General features: G+C 33.8%; 1 protein-coding gene across 3 annotated transcripts in view; it reads left to right on the top strand.

Annotated features, from left to right (window-relative positions):
* The first annotated feature begins 6,675 nt into the window (after positions 1-6,675).
* LOC115883828 (glycine-rich cell wall structural protein-like) overlaps positions 6,676-23,377 on the top strand; it is a 40,045-nt gene continuing 23,343 nt past the window's right edge. For all 3 annotated transcript variants that reach the window (XM_030902236.1, XM_030902235.1, XM_030902234.1), the window contains exons 1-3: positions 6,676-6,971; positions 19,848-20,109; positions 22,459-22,521. In XM_030902236.1, coding sequence (XP_030758096.1) covers positions 6,711-6,971; positions 19,848-20,109; positions 22,459-22,521 — 586 coding nt within the window. In that variant the 5' untranslated portion in view covers positions 6,676-6,710. The remainder of the gene's footprint in view (positions 6,972-19,847; positions 20,110-22,458; positions 22,522-23,377) is intronic.

Here is a 23,377-nt window from a genome sequence, read left to right as displayed (position 1 = left end):
CTAACTTAAAAATACAAGTTTAAATAAAATAATAAAATGCCACACAGGCTATCAAAATGCCACACAGGCTAAAAAAAATGCCACACAGGCTATCAAAGTGCCACACAGGCTAAAAAATGCCACACAGGCTATCAAAATGCCACACAGGCTAAAAAAATGCCACACAGGCTATCAAAGTGCCACACAGGCTAAAAAAAAAATGCCACACAGGCTAGTCACACAGACTATTAAAAAAAACATGCCACACAGGCTATCAAAGTGCCACACAGGCTAAAAAAAATACACAAGTTAATAGTCAAACTACACTACGGGGCTAACTACTCTTCAAGGGTAATGCTACAGGACGAACTATTCTTCAAGTCTAACTACGCTACACAGGGTCACTACGCCCCAAAGGCTAACTGTAGAAAATAATAAAGCTAATCATAATTCATTCAAGATTAATTTGATAATACAAATACAGAAATATATTCTTATCTTCTATTAAAGTCACTTAGACAAATTATAAATAACTCACTATAAAGAAATACTTCAATATTATCATCTGCAAATTATTTTTTTTTTTATATTCAATCAAATATCTTAAAATTTATTTGAGATTCAGAAATATAATATATCTCAATAAAAACAATAAACAGTAACCAACTAGTTGCTCAGTGAGATATAATAAACTCACCTTAATTAAACTTCTTATTTGGCACGGCAATGGAACTCAGAACTACCACAAAACCTTAATTAAACCTCAGAAACTTTAATAGTTTTAATTTAATAAGCGCGTACCACTTCTTTCTCTGACGCTGTCTAATACAGTTTTAGACTGCGATACTGTATTGAATGTTATCTAAAACCTTTTGAAAAGTGCAGGTAGCATGAATTTTGGGCTTGTTTTTGCTTTACATTCGAAATTCCATTGCGCTCCGGTTTTGAAATGTCTGTTTTTATTACGTCAGATAAAGAAAACGTAGCATAGAAAAATAGAGTTCTTATTAATTTTTGATATATCTGATTAAAATACTCAGGAAAACAACGAGCGCCTTCAAAATTAGGTAGATTTATGAAATAAAATATCTATAAAAAAAGTATTTCGCAAAATATTTTTTTTATTTTCTAGCTGGTTTTAATCATAAAAACTGTACTGTGGTTCCCCCAAAAATCAACCTTATCAATATTATTCTACTAGAAATCGAAATGTGAATATAAATTTTAAAAACAAAAAACGATTTTAAAATGGCTGACTATCTGATACTTGTTAAGAATGGCGGATTTCTGTGTCCGACTTAATATAAACTACCAATATACCAATTCCGACTGGGTCTCCAACATTAGTCATCTCACACGACCGAAGTCATCAAACCGGACGACCGGCAATCGTATTATGACGTATATAATTCCAACGTACGCCACGTAACCTCACTTTGCGTATCAGTGATTTGTGGATTTGTGCAACTATATTTTAGTTTCTGTTTTCTCCTTAAAAAAATGGACAGCCACTTTTTTAAGATAGTATATATACAAAATTTAAAAGAACTGGAACCAGTACCTCACATGTGGGAGGAGGATGGGGTCTGCTGGTTTCCTAACCTTAAAAATGAAATTTAGATGCACTAGTGTAATGCAGCATCTCTTCCGGATAAAAAACATTCGTGGGTGGAGGCAAGATATCACTACTACTATTATTATTTTGCAAAAGCCTCGACCTCTTTCTGTAAAATGTAGATGAATGTCTAAATGCCTTTTTAGTGTTTTTTTAGGCATAATAAAAAAAAATTAAGTTTGTTTACAAAAACTTTTTATTAGGTTATGTCCATGATGTTCATTAGGCCGCAAATGCTACTTAATGGGTTGTATTTACGGACGTAAATAGAGATACGTAAATTAGGTTATAAATATGAACATAAAATACAACAAAATATAATTGGACGTTACTTTAGGGATTATCAGTGAGACGTATCCTATTCGGACAACGGGTAGACGTCGGGCTAGTTCAAGTATATGTACATCGTGCAGGCCGACGTGGGAACGACGTTGGGAAATTAATAAAAATGGTACGTTGTTAGTTTGTACGTCGACAGATCGTTGGATTTACCGACTCGGATCCAACGACGTCGCTTTTAATAGGAAAGCGACGTCACCGGTCGTATCACCAGCACCCGACCAAAATTTGCACAAAGTCTGACGTCGCTTCAGGCCACATTTAGTTCGAAGTCAGATAGATGCTACTTGGGCCGGCTCTGTCGTTTCACACATGGATCGCATCAATCCGTCCAGACCGTCCGTCCGGTACAGCTTACTATAAATTTTCTTTTTCTTCTCCTTATTTGAGATCTAATCGATCTGTTAGTTTTAAGGTTGGGCTCTGTAGAAGTTCTTGAGAGATGGACTGCAACTGTCTTTCCATCTTTTGGAGGTCTTCCCAGCTGACTCTTACCCATAGACTTCTTCAAGAGATATGCGTAGTAGCCTGTTTTTCTTCCATGCGTTTTACGTGTGCGAACCATTGTTTTTTTTTTGCCTACCCCATCTCACTACGTCCTGTATTCCACATTGTTGTCTGATATTTGTGCGTTTCTAATTCTGTCTTCTCTAAGTCTTCCCATTATGGTTCTTAGGGTCTTCATTTCAGCGACTTTTTGACATGCTTTTTTGGTTTTATTTGTTTCCTCTCAGGTTTCTATGCCATATGTCATTATTGGTCTGATGCAGATCTTATAAATTTTAATTTTGCTGACATGGCCGTTGCTCTATTTATTTGGCATTCTCAAATCTTTCTCTAGATCATGGTGGTACGACATATCTATTCCTAGGTATCTAAACTGTGATACTTGCTCAATAATTTTGTTTTCTATTACCAGTTTGCATCTTACCGGATCTTTAGAGAAAGTTAAGCATTTAGTTTTTTCTCTAGATATAATCATATTTAATTCTCGGCTTCCTTGATAGAATTTATGAAGCCATCTCTGCATATCGTCCTCTGTCTCCACGATAAGGGCTGCATCATTAACACACCATGCTAACTTTGTTGTGTCCCATTCGATAACCGATATTCATCGGTTGTGTTAATAAATATAAGTTAAAACGTTATCTGTAAATGGGGCTTTATATACACAATTTGTAGTTATAACTTTTTTAATTAACAATTTAGTCAAAATTACCAATCACGCAATAAAACTTAAATGCATAATTACGGACCCGAAAACAAAATGTAAAATGCAATAGTACTTATAAATATACACTTAAAAATTTTATGGTTAAACGTGATTACTAATAAATATCAATTTGTTTAATTATCCCATAAAAGCTTTCATTTGCACATATATTAATTTTGTTTTTTGTCAATTCTATGACTTTTATTCATATTATAACATGATTGTTGCCAGTCAAACTATAAATTGTCCAAGAAACACATATAAGGCTGACATATATTAACGATAGTGATCAACATAAAATTAAATTGTTTTTCCATCAATAATCGTTTGTCGAAATCATATATTTCACGCTAGACAAATTATATCTATCCATATCATGGTACAAAGAAAATAAGGTATGATCGATAGCGGCTCCAATTTCGTTAAGTTTGCGCATACCACCTGTGACGTCATACGCCATACAAAAAAATCTTCATATTGTCCAATTGCCACTAATAAAAAAAGACCTAAAATAGGGAAGAACTAAGACATAACCCCAAAAGTTATGTCAAATCATCGAACTTGACATTTGAAAAATTATTTTCACATTTATTATGTCATCTGTTTGACAATTTGAAATTGGCGCGCGGAGCTTGCCGACCAATGGTGCCGTTTATCACCTGTGACGTAGTGACCAACCTGCGCAATATCATACCTTGTATTCTTTGTATCATGTATCCATATTATACCAAATCCGCAAATCGCATCGTGGGCCTAGCATATTGGATATTGGTCTAGGTGTATGGTTCGGTTGACGATATCTTTATTGCGTCAACCTTAAAAACATGCAAAACTTTTGATTTTTGTTAGTTCGACGAGTTCACAATCTTTACAAAAATCGATAAAGTTTTTTGAGTTTTTTTTGAGACTAATGGGCTCTTTCACCAAAAATAAAATACCCAATTCAAGGACAAAATCTGAAATAGAAGAATATTTTCAGTATATTTATCCAAAAAATAGTTCCATGACATTGAATAATTTTTTATAGGCCCTCAAAATTGCTTTAATTTGGAAGAATTTTAAATTGCCAATTGATGACGTATGAAAAATACGCCCAGTCACATTGCAAAACCGTGCTCGTGCGCCAGCCAACAACTGACAACATTGCGATTTGATTTGACGTGCATGTTGAATAATAAATTTGAGGTTAAATTTTTTGTTTATTCCGTTTGTGAAAGCATGTAATCAAATTTTAAGTTTTAAATTGTTATTTTTGATAATTTGTTCCATCATGGTCGTACCAGAACCTGATTCGAAAAGGCGTCATCTGATAACTTTACGCAGGTCTGCATGGTGGCCCGGCGGTGTTGCTGCTTTTCAACACGTCAGGTGTGACGTATTAAAAATAAAGTGCGGATTTTTTATTCTGGGATTTTTGTTTTTATTTATTTTCTTAAGAACGACTTCAAATTTTTTGAACGACTTCAAGTGAGATAGTAGAAAATTCTAGAATTAATTGCTTTATTCAATTATGAATTCCAAAATATAGTGAAAGAGCCCATTGAGTTTCTTCCTAGTACGCATAATTGTAGGTGTCGTCACTGGAAACTGCCCTACGGGGATAAACCTCGTGAGATGGAAGATTTCCAACGACGACTAGTGCAGAGAATGCGGAGAAAGAAACCGTAGAAACCCTGTTATACCGGCACTGGAACACCGTCGCTTTAAAACTTTAGGGCACGGTTTTTGGAGGGACTAGAGCAGGCAGCAGAATCCAACATCATCGACATCGGGAACTGTGCAAAGAGCTGGAACTGCTTTAACGCAAAGAAAGAATGAGAGAAAGTTTGGTACAATAATAACACGGGTATAGACAAGGCCTCCGAGTGAGGGATCAAACAGGACCTCAAACCCCAAAAATCTGACCTAATTGAGTTTCTAGACTAATTCACCATTTCTGTGGAGTCATCTTAAAGGTTGTCTAAAAGGTTCTCACTATACATTCGAATTCAGTTCCGTATAATTTCCGTAAAATTCCGTATTCCGCATAATTTGATTATATTCACACTATTAAACTAAAAATTCCATGGGAACGGAAGGGATAGCGTATATTGTCCTATTCTTCTTCTTCTTGTAATAGGACAAGGTCCTGTCAATTATTGTCCTCTTGTGATGTTGATGTCCAGCTGTCATACCAAAGCTTTGGGGGCCTACCAACTGGGCGTCTTGTCTCTGGCTTTTGTCTTTCGGCCCACTTGGCAATTCGATCTGGACCCATCCTATCTACGTGATCTCTCCAACAACGCCTTGCTCTTACCCATCTGACAACGTCCTGTCCCCATCTGACAACGTCCTAAGTATCTTAGCGTATCTATGTTGCGTATTCTGTCGAGCAGTGTAGTCCCTTTTATTGTACGTAATGTGTTCATTTCTGTTGTTCTCATTCTCTTTTTTGTTTCTGATGTTTCTGCTCTTGTTTCAGCAATGTAAGTCAGTATGGGTCTTATACAGGTCTTACTCTCTGCACTCATGTATTTATTTTTCTCTATTACATCACGTAAATACCCTGATATTCTTGAGGCTTTTTTAATCTGATTGTCCACTTCAATCGTTATAGTTCTGCTGCTCGAAACTCATTACCTGGTTTATAATGCACTCATTTACTACTAGTTTGCACCGCGTATTGGATCTTTGGATATTACCACAGATTGTGTTTTTTTTAAGACTCTGTGCCGCTAAGTTGGGCGGAAACCTTACTACACTTCAGAGATTTCTACCTTAGCAGTTAATTTCTTTGCTAGTATTTTTGTTAACACTTTTAGTAAACTACTAAACTACTACTAAGTAACATTATACCTCTATAGTATATAGGTATGGTTATGCTGGTTTTCCTTTCTTCAGGTATTAATCCAGTTCGTATATTAATCCAATTTCAGATCGTTCTATTTTTCCGTATAGTTGTATTAGTTCTTTTTCGATTTCTGGACCTCCGTTCTTAAGCAATTCGTTTGGAATATTATTTATACCTGGATATTTTCTGTTCTTCAATTTCTTTATGGCTGTCTGTAATTCTTCTAGTGTAATGTTTTCCTCTTGATCGTATGGTGGGTAAAGTGAGAATCAACCTACTGTAAAATATCTAAGTCTAAAATAAGAATAACCACCAATAACCCATTTATTAAAGGGTATAAAAAATGTAAAATTGTACACGTGCGTCTTTAAAACCATTTCATACAACTTTAAAAAACAATAATTAATTATACCCAAAATAGAATAAAATAAAAAATCGAAAACAATGGTCATCCTTCGATTTTCGGCGGGAATTCCGCTGACCTGACGCCTGGCCAAGCAAAAACCCAAATCAAATTTTGATATTCCATGCCTTTTAAAAAACCGCTAAAAAAACGTAAACACAACAACACGCTAATAAATTCGATGATCTATCGACCGATGCTTAATTATATAATAATAAACGAAAATCGTGACCGGCCGTCGCGATTCATCGTAAATCCTATTGCGTTTTCCGTGCCAATGGCGGGTATAAAAAGCGATTTCGGAGCCGGATCTGCGGTTTAGCCGAGCACGATGGCCCGTTATTGCGAGTCGACGTCGGTCGCGCTGATTTTGGGGTGCGCGCTTGTTCTGATTGGGGCGCAAACCACGCAGAAGGGGGGTGATGATCAGGTTTATTTGATCAGCGATCTTTCCGGGGAGAAAGTGGTCGGAAAAGGGGGTGAAAATGAAGTTTCGGGACACGGTTTGGTGTTGGGGAAGCCGATTCCTTTGAGCGAGGCTGGGGATGGCGTGTACTTTAGGCCGGCTAATGGTGCCAAGGTAGAAGGAGAGGTATGTATAGATTCTAAGAAAGCAGAAAAGTATTGAACAAATATCGACTCTGGATCGAAACTGCTCTTAAAATACAGGGCACGGCATCAGGCATCTGCAGCTCCTAGAATAAGAAAGTTAGGAATTTTGTTCAAGTGCACACCTAAAGTATGTAATATGATGTATTTCAAGAAAATATTTTAACTTCTACAGGGTGACTTAAAAAAGAGTAAGTCGATTGGTATGATTTTTTTTAAATGGAACACCCTGTATATTATTGCCTGTCTGGCTTTCTTTTTGATCACTTTACATAATCCTAAAATTTTGTTAAATATGTTTTGATAGTGTCAAAGATATTAATAAATAAATAAATAAATATTTTTTTTTTGGCTTTTTTGAAAAAAAAAATTACAACATACATTGATACAAATATCGTAGTCTTAAATCATACAGGGTGTTCAAAATTCTCTGCCAAACTTTTTTAAAATATAAATTAGTTGAAATCCCCATATGTAATATAATCCCACGAATATCCGCAAAACCGTTAAAAATTTTGAAATATGTACTTTAAATACAAAAAGTTTTTTTTTAATTCTCCATCTAAAAAAAGAATATACAGGGTGTTCCATTTAAAAAAACAAGAAGAGCTATCTTATATTTTAGAAAGTTTGGTATAGAATTTTGAACACCCTGTAGGGTTTAAGAATACGATATTCGTAGCAAAGTAAATACAGACCCACCAACAGTAAATATCTAACACCGTTTTGATTTCAGGACATTTCTTGTGTTTTTAATATTTTTTATTTATTTATTAATATCTTTGAAATCATCAAAAAATATTTAGTAATGTCTTAGGACCAGACCATAGACTTAAAATAAAATATAGACTACACTATTTACATCTTAACGCGGTCAAACAATCTTTTTTGTAAACATGTTTACTTCTGGGTACAGTCGACCGAGCCTTCCTCATCCAGCCTATGTTGTCACGTCTTTAATATTATCAATATGTTTTTTCCTGTTATACACATATATTCAGATATTAATACTACATTTTAATAAAGTAGGTTTTAATATTCCATAGATGTATTAAATAGTCCTTATACTACTAAATTATAAGTCGGATACTATTTAAAGGATAAGTTTTTTACAATATGGCAACACCGATTAGAGGCGAGGTCGCCTATTCATTCATTTATTACCTTATAGTACGTGTCGCACGTGTGCGGTAAAGCTTTGTTGCCGCTATCTCCCCGGATGGATTAAAGCATTTTCTTAGCTTGTAGTCCTTAAGTGTTTATTTCAGGGACGTAGCAACAGGGGGTGCAAGTGGTGCGGCGCACCAGGGCCCGGGGCCCTGGAGGGCCCGGCGCCGCCCTAGCGGCATTGGCTCTTGCAACCCGATTCTAAATGTGACTTTTAGCATTATTTGAGAATATCTGCAGAAATGAAATAAAATTACATTACAATTACCTGTTCAGGTATTTCACCACATTACTATAAGACCGATCTTTTAATAATGGCTATTATTAAATCGATTGAATAGTACATCCCGAGTTTCTTCTTTCAGAACTAAAAAGCCGCGTCATCAGTGCAATCTTAATTTCGCACGCTGGCGCTGTCAAATATCGGTGTGATTCGCGGTAAATCGTAATATTGATATTTTTTGACTTTTTGAAGTGAGTTTTTAATATTATTTATTAGTGTAAGTGTAATTACATTAGGGGTTAGCCTGAAGCCTGACTGTAGTAACTTGGTAATTAATTTTTAGTCATTTTATAGAAACGGCGGAATGTTTAGATGGACGTTTAATAATGATAATACTATTAGTGGCTATTTTCAAAATACTTTAAAATTCTTTACAACTGACAATTTGTTTGTTACGGCTAAAAAATAAAAAAACACATTTTTACGAAAAGAAGAGAAAACATTAAAAAAAAGTAGTACTTGGGATAAAACTAAGTTCTTTTTACCCATTTCTTGTCTGAAAAATGGACGCAATCCGTTAAATTAAAAAGTAGTGTGTTTTTTAGTTAATCTGTTACAAAAAAATAAAAATCTATAAAATTGCCATTAGATAACTTTTAAGTTAAAAGTTATCTAATGACAAAAAAAATTATTGGTGTCATGAATAGGGTGTCCCATAAGTCATGGATCAAATTTAAATAGGAGATAGGGGAGGTTATTTCCAACAAAAAAAGTGCTATAAACATGTATCCTAAAATGCCTGGTTTTCAAGATACAGGGTTATTGTTGTTTCTTTACACAAAAACCGTTCGTCGGACAAAAAAATGTCAAGAGACCATTTTTGACAGCAACTAGTAAGAGGTTACGAAAATAATTTTTATTTTGGAAAAAAAGCAGTGGCGTACCGTTTTTTCATTGAATAAAATTGTCATTTTTCACTTTCACACCCTGTATCTTTCAACACCCTGTATCTTGAAAAGCAGGTATTTTAGGATACATGTTTATGGTTTTTTTTGTTGGAAATTACCTCCCCTATCTCCTGTTTAAATTTGATCGGTGACTTATGGGATACCCTATAAAATAACTAAATTTTAAGTTGTCTAGTTTTGCATTCAGCTGCGATATGAGTCAGTTCAAACATTTGTCGGGAGCTGAAAAGCGAAAACGGAAAGAAACTGAAAAACGTGAAAGGGAAAAACTTCCTAAATTAACTTCCTTTTTCCATCGTGTTTAGAAAAATACAGTTGAATTATCTGAATTGTCTGAACCTGAAAATAAATACGATAAGGATGACCCCGGAATACCTCTATCACCGAAGTCAATTACAATGAGTATTGCAAAAGAAGAAAACCATGAGTCAACCACAATTTCTTCGACTTCCCTATCTGTATCTGTTTCACAAACAACGGTGTCACATCTCAGTACCGAAAAGAGTAATTTCAGCAGTATTCTCAGCGATTCGAATAAAAGATTTATAGCAAAATACGGACCATGTCAACCAGAAAATATGCAATTTGTCCTAGACAATTGTGTCGTTATGATTCTCTTCATAGCTTAAGGTTTCGCTATCGAGAAATTTTACAAGTTTTGACAAAACTAACCCTAACAAGCTCGAAAACAACGGAACAAAATGAAGCACTGGGATTAAAGAAAAAACTGGAAAATTTTGAAACAGTTGTATTGATAGTGATTGAACATAAAATATTAAGTATCACAAAGCTTGTGTCCAATGCACTGCAGAGTAAAAACCAAGATATTCAAAGAGCGTCAAAACTTTTGCAAACTGCTAAGAAAGACATTGCAGAAATGAGGAACAGTTTTGAGGAAGTTATTAATGAAGCAGCTGATTTAGCTCGTGGTTGGGAAATCAATCCAAGTTTTAAAGAACACAGGATCCGCAAAGTGAAAAAACAATTCGATGAGTTATCATGTGATGAACGATTATTCAACGCCAAAGAAAACTTCCGTGTGTCGGTGTTGAATATAACGTTGGACGTTATTATATCTCAACTTGAAAATCGATTCAAAGGGTTAAATAGCGTAGTTGAAAGATTTAAAGTAATTTTTCCTTCGGTCTTGAGAGATCATTCTGATGCTGATTTGGTCCTCCTATCTGAAAACCTGATCAGCTTTTATTCCTATGATCTATCATATTCATTTTCGCAAGAAATTGCAAGTTTCAGGCGAGTTTACAAAGATCAAATAAATGCAGACATTTCAGTTAATGACTTGGCGAAGTTAGTTATTTGCGATCAAATGATCTCCAGTTCATTCACAGAAATCTGCTGTGCTTTTATCCTTTTTCTAACAATTCCTGTATCGGTAGCGTCTATCATATTCATTTTCGCAAGAAATTGTAAGTTTCAGGCGAGTTTACAAAGATCAAATAAATGCAGACATTTCAGTTAATGACTTGGCGAAGTTAGTTATTTGCGATCAAATGATCTCCAGTTCATTCACAGAAATCTGCTGTGCTTTTATCCTTTTTCTAACAATTCCTGTATTGGTAGCGACTTCCGAAAGGTCATTTTCAGTATTAAAATTAATTAAGAATTATTTAAGAAATAAAATGTCGCAGAACAGACTCTCCGGCTTGGCAATTTTATCAATAGAAAACGAGACAGCCAGAAACTTGGATCTTAATAGAATAATTTCATTGTTTGCCAATCAAAAGGCAAGAAAGGTAGATTTTTTTTCAGCATAAATAACTATAAATTAGTTAATAAGTAATAGTTTTTTAGTTTTATATTTTTGTTACTACATTTATTACTACTCCCCATACATTTTTGTGCAATAAATGTGTTATTTCATTTTTCATTGTTTTTTTTTATAATGAAGAAAAGGGCCCGCTGGTGGTCTTGCACCAGGGCCCGGGTTCGACTTGCTACGTCCCTGGTTTATTTTGTTTACTTTTTCTGTTCAAGAACTATAAAATATGGTTCGCTAGTGCCAAATTTGCAAGAAATTTGACTTAAATAATCCATTTAAGTCTTGAAACGACTTTCTACCGGTAGGCAACTTACCCATTAGGATTCAGTGGCGTTGTTGTAGAAAGGCGCTTATTTAGATAATATTTTAGTAAAATGTAAAATCTGAATTTTTTCTCTTACATAATCATTTATATAAAGGCTTTTGTAGCAAAATCATAATTATTATAACCCTGTTAATAATTAATAATGTATTATTGTATGTATTATAATTAATAATGTATTTAATAATTAAAAATATATTCCGGTTTATTCTAAAATTATCTTCAGAATCTAAAATAACATACAAGAATTTTAAAATGATATTACATTATGGAACAATATTTTTTAATATACCGGGTTCGTCTCAAAAGTGGCTCACCCTTATAACTTTATTATTTTTTCAGATAAAAAAACAGATTTGTATGTTAGTAGGCATATGACATAAATTAGGATTGATTGACGTATTCAGTTGTTTTTGGTCTCTTCCTGTTTCACCGGAAATGATTACATCTTTTGATTTTTAAAGGCACCCTCGGTATATTGCTACTTTATTCGATAAAAAATGACACTCCGAATAAAATGCGACATATCATGTCAACTTTTGACATTGCCGCTTAAAAACAAATCGTATTTTAAATTTCAATCCAGGGTGCCATGGTGTTGTTAAAAACACTAAGTTTTAATGAAGGAGCCTTGGAAAAATAGTTTTAATCGTCTAATAGGTTTCGTGTCTTGTCTATTGTCTAGGCCGGTTAAAATGTGTACGAATCGAATTTTTAATCATATGTCAATTTTTTCAAATTGAATAAGGGTGACTCATTAGCATATTTGGAAAAAACATTTCTTTATGAATATATTGATACCAAACACTTGGTATTTCGAGTCAAATTGTCGTTATGAACTGCGTATTACAATTACAATTAAACCATATGCGAAAATGTCAAAAGTTGACATATGATATGTCATTCTATTCAGAGTGTCATTTTCTATCGAATATAGTAGAAATATACCGAGGGTGCCATTTAAAAATTAAAAGTTATAGTCATTTCCGGTGAAACACGAAGTGACCAAAAATAATTAAATGCGTCAATCAATCCTAATTTATGTTATTTACTAGCATACTAAATCTTGTTTTTTTATTTGAAAAAATAAAAAAATTATGGGGATGAGCCACTTTTGGGACGCACCCGGTATAATAAAGACAGTACCGAGTTAAATAAATGTAGTTTTTCATTTTATCTACTTCCTATCACCTTCCTTGCTTTAATGGAACAGATTTATGTTTTCTCTAATTTACATAAATAAGACATCACTTAACCAGAAAAAAAAAATACAACAATCATATTTTTTTTTTCTCCCTGTCGCCGATTCTATTATATCTGTAGAATAGATCCTATTTTGATTAATATTAGGGGTTGTAAATGTTTGACTAAAATTAACATTTTTTTAATAATTTCAAAAATTACGTAATTTCGATTATAAAATTTCTTCTATAACATGTATTTTATTATTTTTATCCTTTTTGGACTCTAAGACGTTTTTTCTAAACCTTTATTTAAAAAAAACCTCCTAAATCTTAATAAAATATAAAAAAGTTTAAATACGATATATTTTTAATTTAATTATAGCTTCATTAAAATAAAAAAAATTACCCGGCTATGGTACGGAGAGTTCAGGTGTACTGAGGAACGAAAGACAGTGTTGCATTCCTCGTCAGTGTCGTCAGGGAACGACCATTACGACGGAGACAACATATCTATCGCTCGTGTTGCACTCGTTAGAGCCTAAAACAATAACACAACCATAACAAGACAGTGTCTGACCGCATGTTCCAGCTATTTATGAATGATATGCTCAGTCTATATTTTATTTTAAGTGTATGCTTAGGACTATGTAAAGTGATAAAAAAGGAAGCCAAAATGCAATAATTTTACAGAGTGTTCCATTTAAAAAAAAATCATCCCGATCCACTCGTACTTTTTTGGGCCAGCCTGTAGAAATTAAAATATTACTTTTTATTATAAGAGCTACAGAGGCCCGACACACTATTGCCGAACCCTGTATAATATCATTTTTTAATATTTTTGACTATTTATCCTTTGTTTAAAAATTATCCCTAAAAGAGTTCCCATCTGTCTTAAAAATTACTTTATCATCAAGGGGTGTCTTTTTTGGATAGTGGTGTGTTCGTATTCATCTCCGGTAGCTTTTTTCTTGGAGATTATCGCTTATTAAAAATACATTGACGATTTACTCCAGTTTTAGCATTAAAAACATGCCTTTGCTTTTGGTCCTAATCAACACATCTATGAAGTAGTGTTTATTGTTTTTTTAATGTCACGGTAAGTGAAATGTCATAATATTATTATTTCTTGGCTGTTACTACTCTAGCATAGAAGCAATTTAGAGGAAACACGACTATTATAAAGCATTTCGGTTTGGTTTGTTTTTCATTAAATATATTGCTTATAGCAAATCCTTTTTTAATTAATTGGACCGTGCATTTGCCCTGTATTAAAACAATATTTTACCAAAATTCGATATTTCGATCAATTATTTTCGGGTAATTCGCCTTCGGTCAAATCTTTTAGGGCAATTTTTCTAGATCCATATTTTGTAGTGTTGTTTTTTAAAAATCATAGAAGCGATAGCCACATACGATATTATAATTATAATATCAACAGACGTCTGAGTATTGAAACAATATGTTCCATTTATTTTTGTTAAAAAAAAACGTATTTCGGTGTGTTAATTTTTAAAACAGGGGACTATTGTAAAATATTTGCAATTAAAAAACATCACGAATTTGTGATTTCACGATTTTCAAAAATACACAAAACGAGTAGAAAATTTATTCCAACAATAAAATATTTTAAAAACCACTCGGCATCAGCTTTGATAAGCTATTTTTCAAATGTATATTTTATTTTTTATTGTCTCTGCCTAAAAATATTTCGTAAATCGTTTAAAAAATACAACTCTAGTATGAAACTAAATCTGATTTTGCGATGTTTAAAAAAGATATACTTAATATGCGATACCATCCGCCTATAATAATAAAGAATTCAAGTTAAAATTTCAAACAGGGAACTTCTAGAATATTTAGCAGGTGATCTGTTATATGTTCCCCTTTCTTTTTCTTCATCATAATATGATAGAGACTATATTTTAGTCTCAGGACTTTGACAAAAGCCAGTATCTGACACGGCTCCACAGATGCCAGCTCTCCATCTTCGACATCAGCAAAGTTTGTGGCACGAACTGTTGTCGTCTCGGCGAACTCAGTGATAAGGTGTTCTGGTGTTTCCACATTTTCCCCACACATTCTGCATTTGCTGTTGTTTCTAAGCTTCAGTCTACTAAGATGTTCGTTGAGTAGACAGTGTCCTGTTTAAAACCCCGTGACAATCCGAAGATTGTTCTTAGTTAAATCAAGGAAAATCTTTGATTTTTCTCGGTCGTAAGTTCTGAGAGACTTTTTCAACAGGGAACTTAAAATAGAGCTTTTTTAAAAAAGTTTAGAATTCTGTGTATAATATTTCAATTCCTATTCTTTTCAAACATAACGTTTTGGACATTAATTGAATGAAATGTGCCTGTGGTATTAAAGATGTCGTTAAGTACAGCGTAGGTCAAATTGGACGCATTTAAAGGGAAACACCCGCTTTTCTATAGGAGATATATAGAAAACTAATATTGGTGTCTGGTGTTTTTCCAAAATGTGAATTTTTAACAAATCGCTGTAACTTTTTTGCTATGGAAAATTTTGTATTTTTGTGAAAACATTTCCAAAGCACTTTTCTACGTAGAATTTAATGGTTTAAGTATAATTTTATTAAAATTAATAATTTAAGAATTATCAACAGAAAATTTGATTTTTTATATGGGACAACCTATATATTTTTAATTAGTTGAAAAGAATTTAAAATTACCTTTACAAAAATATAGCATACTTGATATTTTGCTCGATTCCTCTTCGAGATATAGAACTTTTTAAAATTCGCCCACTTTGAATAAGTCGGCTTGTTTTTTTCTAACGACGCCAGCTGTAATGCAAAAACAATGCAATTAAAACGAAAACAATATTTGCAATGGGAGATGCAGAATTTTATAACAATTTAAGCTATATTTCGTAATATCAACACATTTAAACTATATCTAATAACAATAAAAATTAATAGCAAACCATGACATGAGATTTTGCTACAGGTGTTCGACATCTCGACCGTCTTCTGTTATGAACAGACGAGACTGTTTTTGAACATTTCTCGCGGAATTCGTTAACTCAGTGATGGTGAAAGATACTCTCGTATAACCGCTAAGTACTTCTAATACTTTTTTTTGAGGGAAAACCCCATCATAGACACTTGGTAAGACATCCGAAGTAGTGTCAGACTCTTACTAACTAAAACAACCCTCAGAACCATTGTGTGTCTCCTTCTGGAACCGCGTTAGCATTACTTCAAAAGGAGGGTTCCATGTAGATGTTCTGTTCTATGTAGCTGGTTTGGACCTATCGGATCATACGTTGTCTCTCTGTTCTTTTATCCATAACGATTTCCTTAGCCATTTTGCTTATTTTCTTCCAAAATATTTCGTTCTTCAGCATGGTACCAATTAGGTTATCTGGTGTTAGTTTACCCACTTTCTCTTCTACAGCATGTCTAATAAAGCTCCATCTTGCGCAATGGAAAAATGTGTGGTCGACATTGTTAATCAGTTCGCAGTAACGACAAGTAGCCGTATCCCTAAGGTGGAAGCGTTTAAAATAAGCTTCAAAGTATCCATGTCCGGATAAAACTTGTGTTAGGTAGACGTCAACTTCGCAATGACTTCTGGAGACCCAAGGCTCTACATCGCCTATAAGACGTCTTGTCCAGCTTGCTGTGGCTTCTAATACTCGTCTAGATTATACAGGTCATTTTAAAATAAAATTCTTATTTTATTCTTCCGCAAAGATAAAAATCCACTAAGGATAACAGGCACTAGTCCGGCGGCCTCGATTATTCTCGAAATTAGCTGCAAAAATTTGCTGATAACTTCAGCATTTTGAAGCGGTGCCTCGTCTTGCTGGAAAAATATGTTTTCGAGTTCCATTAGGGGAAGATATCAATAAAGGGTCCAAAGCCTACTAAAGACTACTAGTCCTTTTGCCTAATTACTTAAACCATTAAATTCTACATAAAAAGGTGCTTTGGAAATGCTTTCATAAAAATACAAAATTTTCCATAACAAAAAAGTTACAGCGATTTGTTAAAAATGCACATTTTTGAAAATAACTCCAAAACGGTAACAGATATCGATGTGCGATTTTCACCATCATGTTTTTGATAAAAATTGAGCTCCAGACACCGATATTAGTTTTCGTCTATCTCCTATAGAAAAATATATTTCCCTTTAAAAGTGTGCAATTTGACCCACCCTGTACACTTATTTTATTAATATATTGAAAATAACTGTTTAATTTTTTTTAGTTTGATATTTTTTAGAGAGTCACATTTTATCATTGTGCATAATCTCTATTTTGATCAATTTTTCCAATATTTTGACCAGACCTGACCTGACCTGTATATTATATTTACATATCGATGCAGTCATATTTATTTAATATTACTTAATCTAACACATTAACAACTATATTTACAAATATTTTGTCTACAACTATTTATCTGACTTCAAAACCTATTATTGTTGGTCCCAAGTACACAACTCTTCCAACGTATATTTATTTATAACAATTTTATTTTATAGAAATCTTAGAAATCTCAAAGCGAAATGTAAATCTGATATTGAAAAGGCATATAAAAGCTATTGCCGTAGTATTCAAAACCAGCTGACTTCTAATCCTTCAAAGTTTTGGCGTTTCGTAAACTCAAAAAATCATAATAAAACACTACCAGACTGAATAGTTTTGGGGGATGACATTCTTAAGAATCCTAAAGACATCGCTAATGCTATTGCTTAATTTTTTTTATCGTTGGTCTGTACTTGTAGAATGTAGAATGTTTAGGAGGGAGTTAATCACCGCTACCTTACAGATCCATGGTGCGTTCCCCTTTCTTGAGTTATAACGAGTTATAACTCATCATACAGTCTCAGGGCTTTAACAAAAGCCAGTATCTCAGACGGCTCCACAGAGGTCAGCTCTAAATCCTCGACATCAGCCGTACCAAAGTTCATGGCACGAACGGTCGTCGTCTCGGCGCAGTCAGTGATAAGGTGTTCTGGTGTTTCCCCATTTTTTCCACAGAATCTGCATGCTCCGTTTTTTCTCAGCTTCAGCCTACTGAGGAGGTGTTCGTTGAGGAGTCAGTGTCCTGTTAGAAAACCCGTGACAATCCGAAGATTGTTTTTACTTAAACCAAGGAAAACCTTTGATTTTTCTCGGTCGGAAGTTCTGAGGAACTTTTTTGAGTGTCTTAAACCGTTTGAGGACACCCATTCCGAGTTACGGATGTAGTCCTCCAGATTATTGAGATCCGCTTTCAGTTGGTGCCCACTTGGAAAACAAAACGGTTCTGGTCCAGTTAGTGGAGTGTTTGCTACTTTTCTAGCTAGATCATGTGCTTTTTCATTGCCTTCTTTTGCGTTGGTGAGCAGGCACCCAGAGTTAGAGGACTTTATTTTGTTTGCCTAATTTGTTGAGCTTCTCTAGGCATTCTTTGACCAATTTCAAATTGATGGTTACTGAGTTGATCGCGTTTAGTGCTGCTTGACTATCGGATAAAATTGTTATTTCCTGTTTTTGATAGTTCCTATCTAAGATAAATTGTACGCATCTTTCCATAGCGCAAATGTCTACCTGAAGGATGCTGGGGTATGTGCCTATTGGTTCGGAGTATTTAGTTTTCAGCCTAAAGACTCCTATCCCTGTCCCTGCTTTGGTTTTGGCAGCATCAGTATACCACGTTATAGTATGGTCTTTTACATGCTGAGCAGACGTTTCTTCCTTACAATCAAATCATCAAGCAATCTTCCATTCAAAAGTCATCCTGATCCACTCACACTTTTTTGAGCCACCCTGTAAAAGTTAAAATATTTTCCTGAAATACATCCTAGTACATACTTTAGTTTTTTATTATAGGAGCTACAGATGCCCCGACACACTGTGTGACTTGTATATTCACCTGAGATTCCTCTACGGTGTATCTAAACCTTGCTGTGTTGCCACCTTCTACGTTATCCACATTCTACATATTTTTATATTTATAAATTCACAGCAGTTTTAAACTACGCAAAAAATTAGGAATGTTAATTTTAATCTTTTATCTAAATTTGTTAATAAATTGATTGAAACAATTTGATTGATATTTACTCGATTTAATCTGATATTTTTAGATACCTATTGATTACAGAGCAAAAATACACTAAAAACACTAATTGAACACAATACACCAAAACACTTTAGTTCTAAACACTGGACGCACGTTCAATATGTTTGGTTTAAAGTTAAATAACTCGGTTAATTTCAATGTATTTTAAAAACGGTAAAAGGAAAATATGTTTCTTTTGACCAGATCTACCATCCCTTAAAATATCTGCACTTATTTCTGGGACACCCTGTATACATAAATAATAAAAAAACATAAATTTCCTGTTGAAAATTATGTTATTACTATTCTCATTTACGATTATGCATAAAATATAACACGACTATCATAGACTCAATAATCAGATTTGCCAACAATAATCCAATGTCATTAATATACATGCAAAGTTCGAACATCAGCCTATAAATAAATAATGAGATGTATAATTGAGATTTACGCTCCGCAACAAAACTAACCGCAAAACTGACCACGGCACAAAAGCGATTGTGTGCAATTATTGAGTTTTGCATCCTAATACAGCAAACACGTTTTCATATACTATTTTGTTGGCAAACTCAAACTTAGTTTAAAATGAATGTAGATAAATCACAGATCCGTGTTAAATATCAGGTTATGTTTAGCATCATTTCTGAAGTTACCGGAAGTAAAGTTTCCTGAAAATAGATAATTTAAGGGAACAATATTTTAGAATTATAATCAGATATGTACTCATATTTTTCATTTCATTGGAGTTTTCATTATTTCTGCTTTTTTTTCATTATTTCTATCTTTTATTCGATTTTTTTTTGTTGATGAGCTTTGAGGCAAATTTCAGTAAAAAGGTACTGAGGAACTTGGTTATATGGATTCTCAATTCAGCCCGATTTCGGGATTTCAGATCCCGAAATCGAGCTCGGTATTTTTTTACTTTATTCGATAGAAAATGACACTCTGAATAGAATGACATATCATATGTCAACCTTTGACATTTTCGCATATGGTTTATTTTAAATTGTAATCTGCGGTTCATAATAATAATACTTTACTTCTTTTCTGTTTTTTTTTTCTGTATTGCGACAAATTGTAAGTTAATTCATTATTTTCAGTGTCTTCTTCAATTGCATCATTGTAAAGAACTGTATTCTTTTCAGCATTTCGTCGTACTACCACTCTCCGATTCGAAATCGCGCAAAAAGAGATACGGCAGCTTCAAAAGCGGTAGCTACGGAAGCAGTTACGGCTCAAGTGGTGCCGGAGGTGGCTACGGAGGCGGTTTTGGTGGTGGATTTGGAGGTGGCGGAGGAGGAGGCGGCGGTGGTGGAGGTGGATTTGGCGGCGGCGGAGGTCTTGGCGGTATCGACGGATTAGGAAACTTTTTGAGTGGACTGGCTGGTGGAAAGGGAGGTGGAGGAGGTACTGTATTAATCGTTTTCAATTACTTATACACACTATCATTCTAAAAACTGATATACAAGGTGTCTCAGGCTGAGCGTGCATTAGAAGTTTTTAGAGAACTACAATATCTAGATCGGAGATTTTTTGCACATCATGGTTTCACAACGAGATCTATCGATTAAAGATATTTTCAACATGGCGGCATTTCCAGAATTAGCGGAAGTTGACAGCAACTTTCTTATTTTAAAAAGGGTACCCTATTTTTTATTACATACTTAAATTCTCTGTAAAATTTTATGGATTACCTATCATTTTTTTGGTGATGGATTTATTGGTACCTAACATTAACCGTTTTTGAGAGAAAAAAAAATTAAAAATTTTGGAAGAAAAAAACTACCTGTAAAAAAATTGTATAACCTAAATGTCAAACTTAGTGATTACCTCAGTCACTGTGACATAAAAAGAAAACATGTAGCTATATATTTAAAAAATTAAATTGTTCGCGCGAATATCATATAATATTGGTCGTAGCTGTCACTGGAATTGAGCAATTAAAAAATTATCATAAATCATTTTTTTAAATGGGACCCTATTTTTTTATTCCACTAGTAATTTTTTTTTCAATTCGTTAGTTTTTTCTTATACATGTTCCTATACCTAAAATTAATAGTTTTACGTTATTTAAGATTTACTTTTAAAGCGTATATTTTTCTTGATTTAATCTAGTTTCCTTTGACATTAAATGTCAAACAATCAGACAATTTATTTCATTCTGTCAAAAAACTAATTACTTAAATTTAGTATATTATAAATACTGCCGACTTAAGACATTATAAATTGTATTTAAAAATATATATCTCATACTTTCGCTCCTTAGTGATATCCTTGATTATGTATAATATAAACAAGGGTGATATCTAATAGTTGATATTATTAATAATATATCGCAGGATCGAAGGAAAACGGCGCAAAGTTGGCCTGGAAATGAGGATGACACACTGATTTTTTAACTAACTGTCACAGTCTGGCATGGCGAGATATAATTGTTTTATACCATTCGACGTTTAAAGTCATAGGCTACTGGCAGAGGCGGATCCACGATTCTGAAATTTTCGGAAAATTCGTTTGTGACAAAATAAGTTAATAATATCGTATTACTTGACTGAACTCAAGAGGGGGGCTTGGGCCGCCCAAGCCTCCCCCCGCCCCGTGGCTCCGCGACTGGCTACTGGTTAAAATCTAGAAAAAAATACGCTTTAAAACTAAATCTTAAATAACTTAAAAACGAATAATTTTAAGTATAGGAACATGGAACATGTATAATAAAAAAGTAACGAATTGAAAAACCTTTTTATTAGTGAAATAAAAAAGCGGCTCCTCCTTCCGCTATTTCCAGAAGTGCCGCCATATTGAAAATATTTTCAATCGATAAATCTCGTTGAGAAACCATGATGTGTAAAAAATCTTCGATCTAGATATTGTAGTTCTCCAGAAACTTCTAATTCACGCTCAGCCTAGGACACCCTGTATACTAGAAAAGATTAGATTTTTTGAGATAGATATCGGCCAATTTCACTGCGACTTCTTCAAAAAGTTTAATAACTGGGGAGTGAATCTTCCACATGTCTCTTTTTCAATGGCTAATCATTGCCTAGTACAAAGAATCGCACATTTACCTAACTATTGCACTGGCAATCAATTCTGCAAACAAACCTATTGAACTTGCTAGTGATAAACAAATGCAAGACTCCATTGGTCAAATTGACTATATTTATCAATTCAATCAAACACCATTGGCAATAAATTAAGTAAGAATTCTGAACAAATAGTTAATTTCTTATATCATAAAAACGCGCAAAGAAAATGCAAGACCACAAGGCCGCAAGAGTCTTGCATGACTTGCATCTCTTGATCTTGCGGAAGTCTTGCACTGATCGATCTTTTTCTTGCACAAAATGCACGACCAAAAACAAGATCGGAAGACCAAGACTAGTGTCGCTTTTCACCAGACTTGGTATTGCCATGTTAGTAGTTAGTAGACCCACTAATGTTTTGACAGTTTCCTGTCTATTTTTGACGGGTGTTCTATTATGAATTGTCCTTTCCTGCCTCTGTTCTGGTGACTATTCTGAAATGTTCTTTCGTGCCAGTTTCGTTTTTGGCGTCACTTTTATTTTTGCTTTAGCAGTACCGCATAAGGGTTTTTGGACTCGATAAGTCTTGTCATATCGATAAATCTTGTTTAGTCATTCCATATAACTTTTTGTTGCTCTTGTGAAGTTCATGCCCCGCTACCCAGACTAATGTGATATTTCTACATTCTCCCTCCTCTAATTAATACTAACGGATATTTTAATAATTTTTCAGGTATTGGAGGCGGTTATGGAGGAGGACTCGGTAGAGGTAGTGGTGGCAGTGGCGGCTTTTCAGGTAATTATTTTAATTCTATAACATGGGTGAGTACATTTATGTACCGGGTGTCCCACTAAAGCTCCGCGCGCTGAGTAGGTATCGGCGAGAGCGAGCGGTGCGAGCGGCACGACCGGTCGGAAAGTCGATTGTAGCCGCGCACTGGAATCGCACGATCGACGGTCGAGAGTACGTCACCAGCATAAATTTGAGCATATACGAGGAGAAGTTTATTCAAATTTAGTCAAATTCATTCGGTATTTCAAAAATGATTTTTATATTTTATGCTTTATGATGGAAATTGATATTATTTAGATCTTAACCAAATACACATTAATATATTTAGATCTTAACAAAACACATAAAATTAGTGAAATAGAGTGGAAGATGAGGATAAAATATACTACATGACTCTTAGCTTGACCGATTTTAACAAATTTGGTATAACTCAAAAGGGTTTAATTTTAGTTTTTTAATCTAAATAAGTGTCATTACAAACATTTATATATAGCTTTTATTTTAAGTTTTTAAAATATTTGTTTTAAGTCAGTAGTAAATGAAACGAAACTTGTGTTTACATTTTGTTTAATGATTGACGTTTCGACCAATTTTAATTCGGTCTTTTTCAGAATCTATAATATACCTATAAATAATTTTCTACGTTTGTGGTAAGAAAAAATTATATAATAAACACATTGTTAGTGATAAAATTGTATTGTATATTATAGAGTCTAAAGAAGACCGAATTAAAATTAGTCGAAACGTCAATCATTAAACAAAATGTAAACACAAGTTTCGTTTTATTCACTACTGACTTAAAACCAAGATTTTAAAAACTTAAAATATAATAAAAAAGTCAAAGAAAATTGAAAAAAGA

The sequence above is a fragment of the Sitophilus oryzae genome, unplaced genomic scaffold (genome assembly GCF_002938485.1).
Source record: "Sitophilus oryzae breed Bouriz unplaced genomic scaffold, Soryzae_2.0 scaffold_1_pilon_pilon, whole genome shotgun sequence".
Taxonomy (NCBI): Eukaryota; Metazoa; Arthropoda; class Insecta; order Coleoptera; family Curculionidae; genus Sitophilus; species Sitophilus oryzae.
The sequence above is the reverse complement of the archived record's forward strand: the minus strand, read 5'-3'. Positions and strand labels throughout refer to the sequence as shown.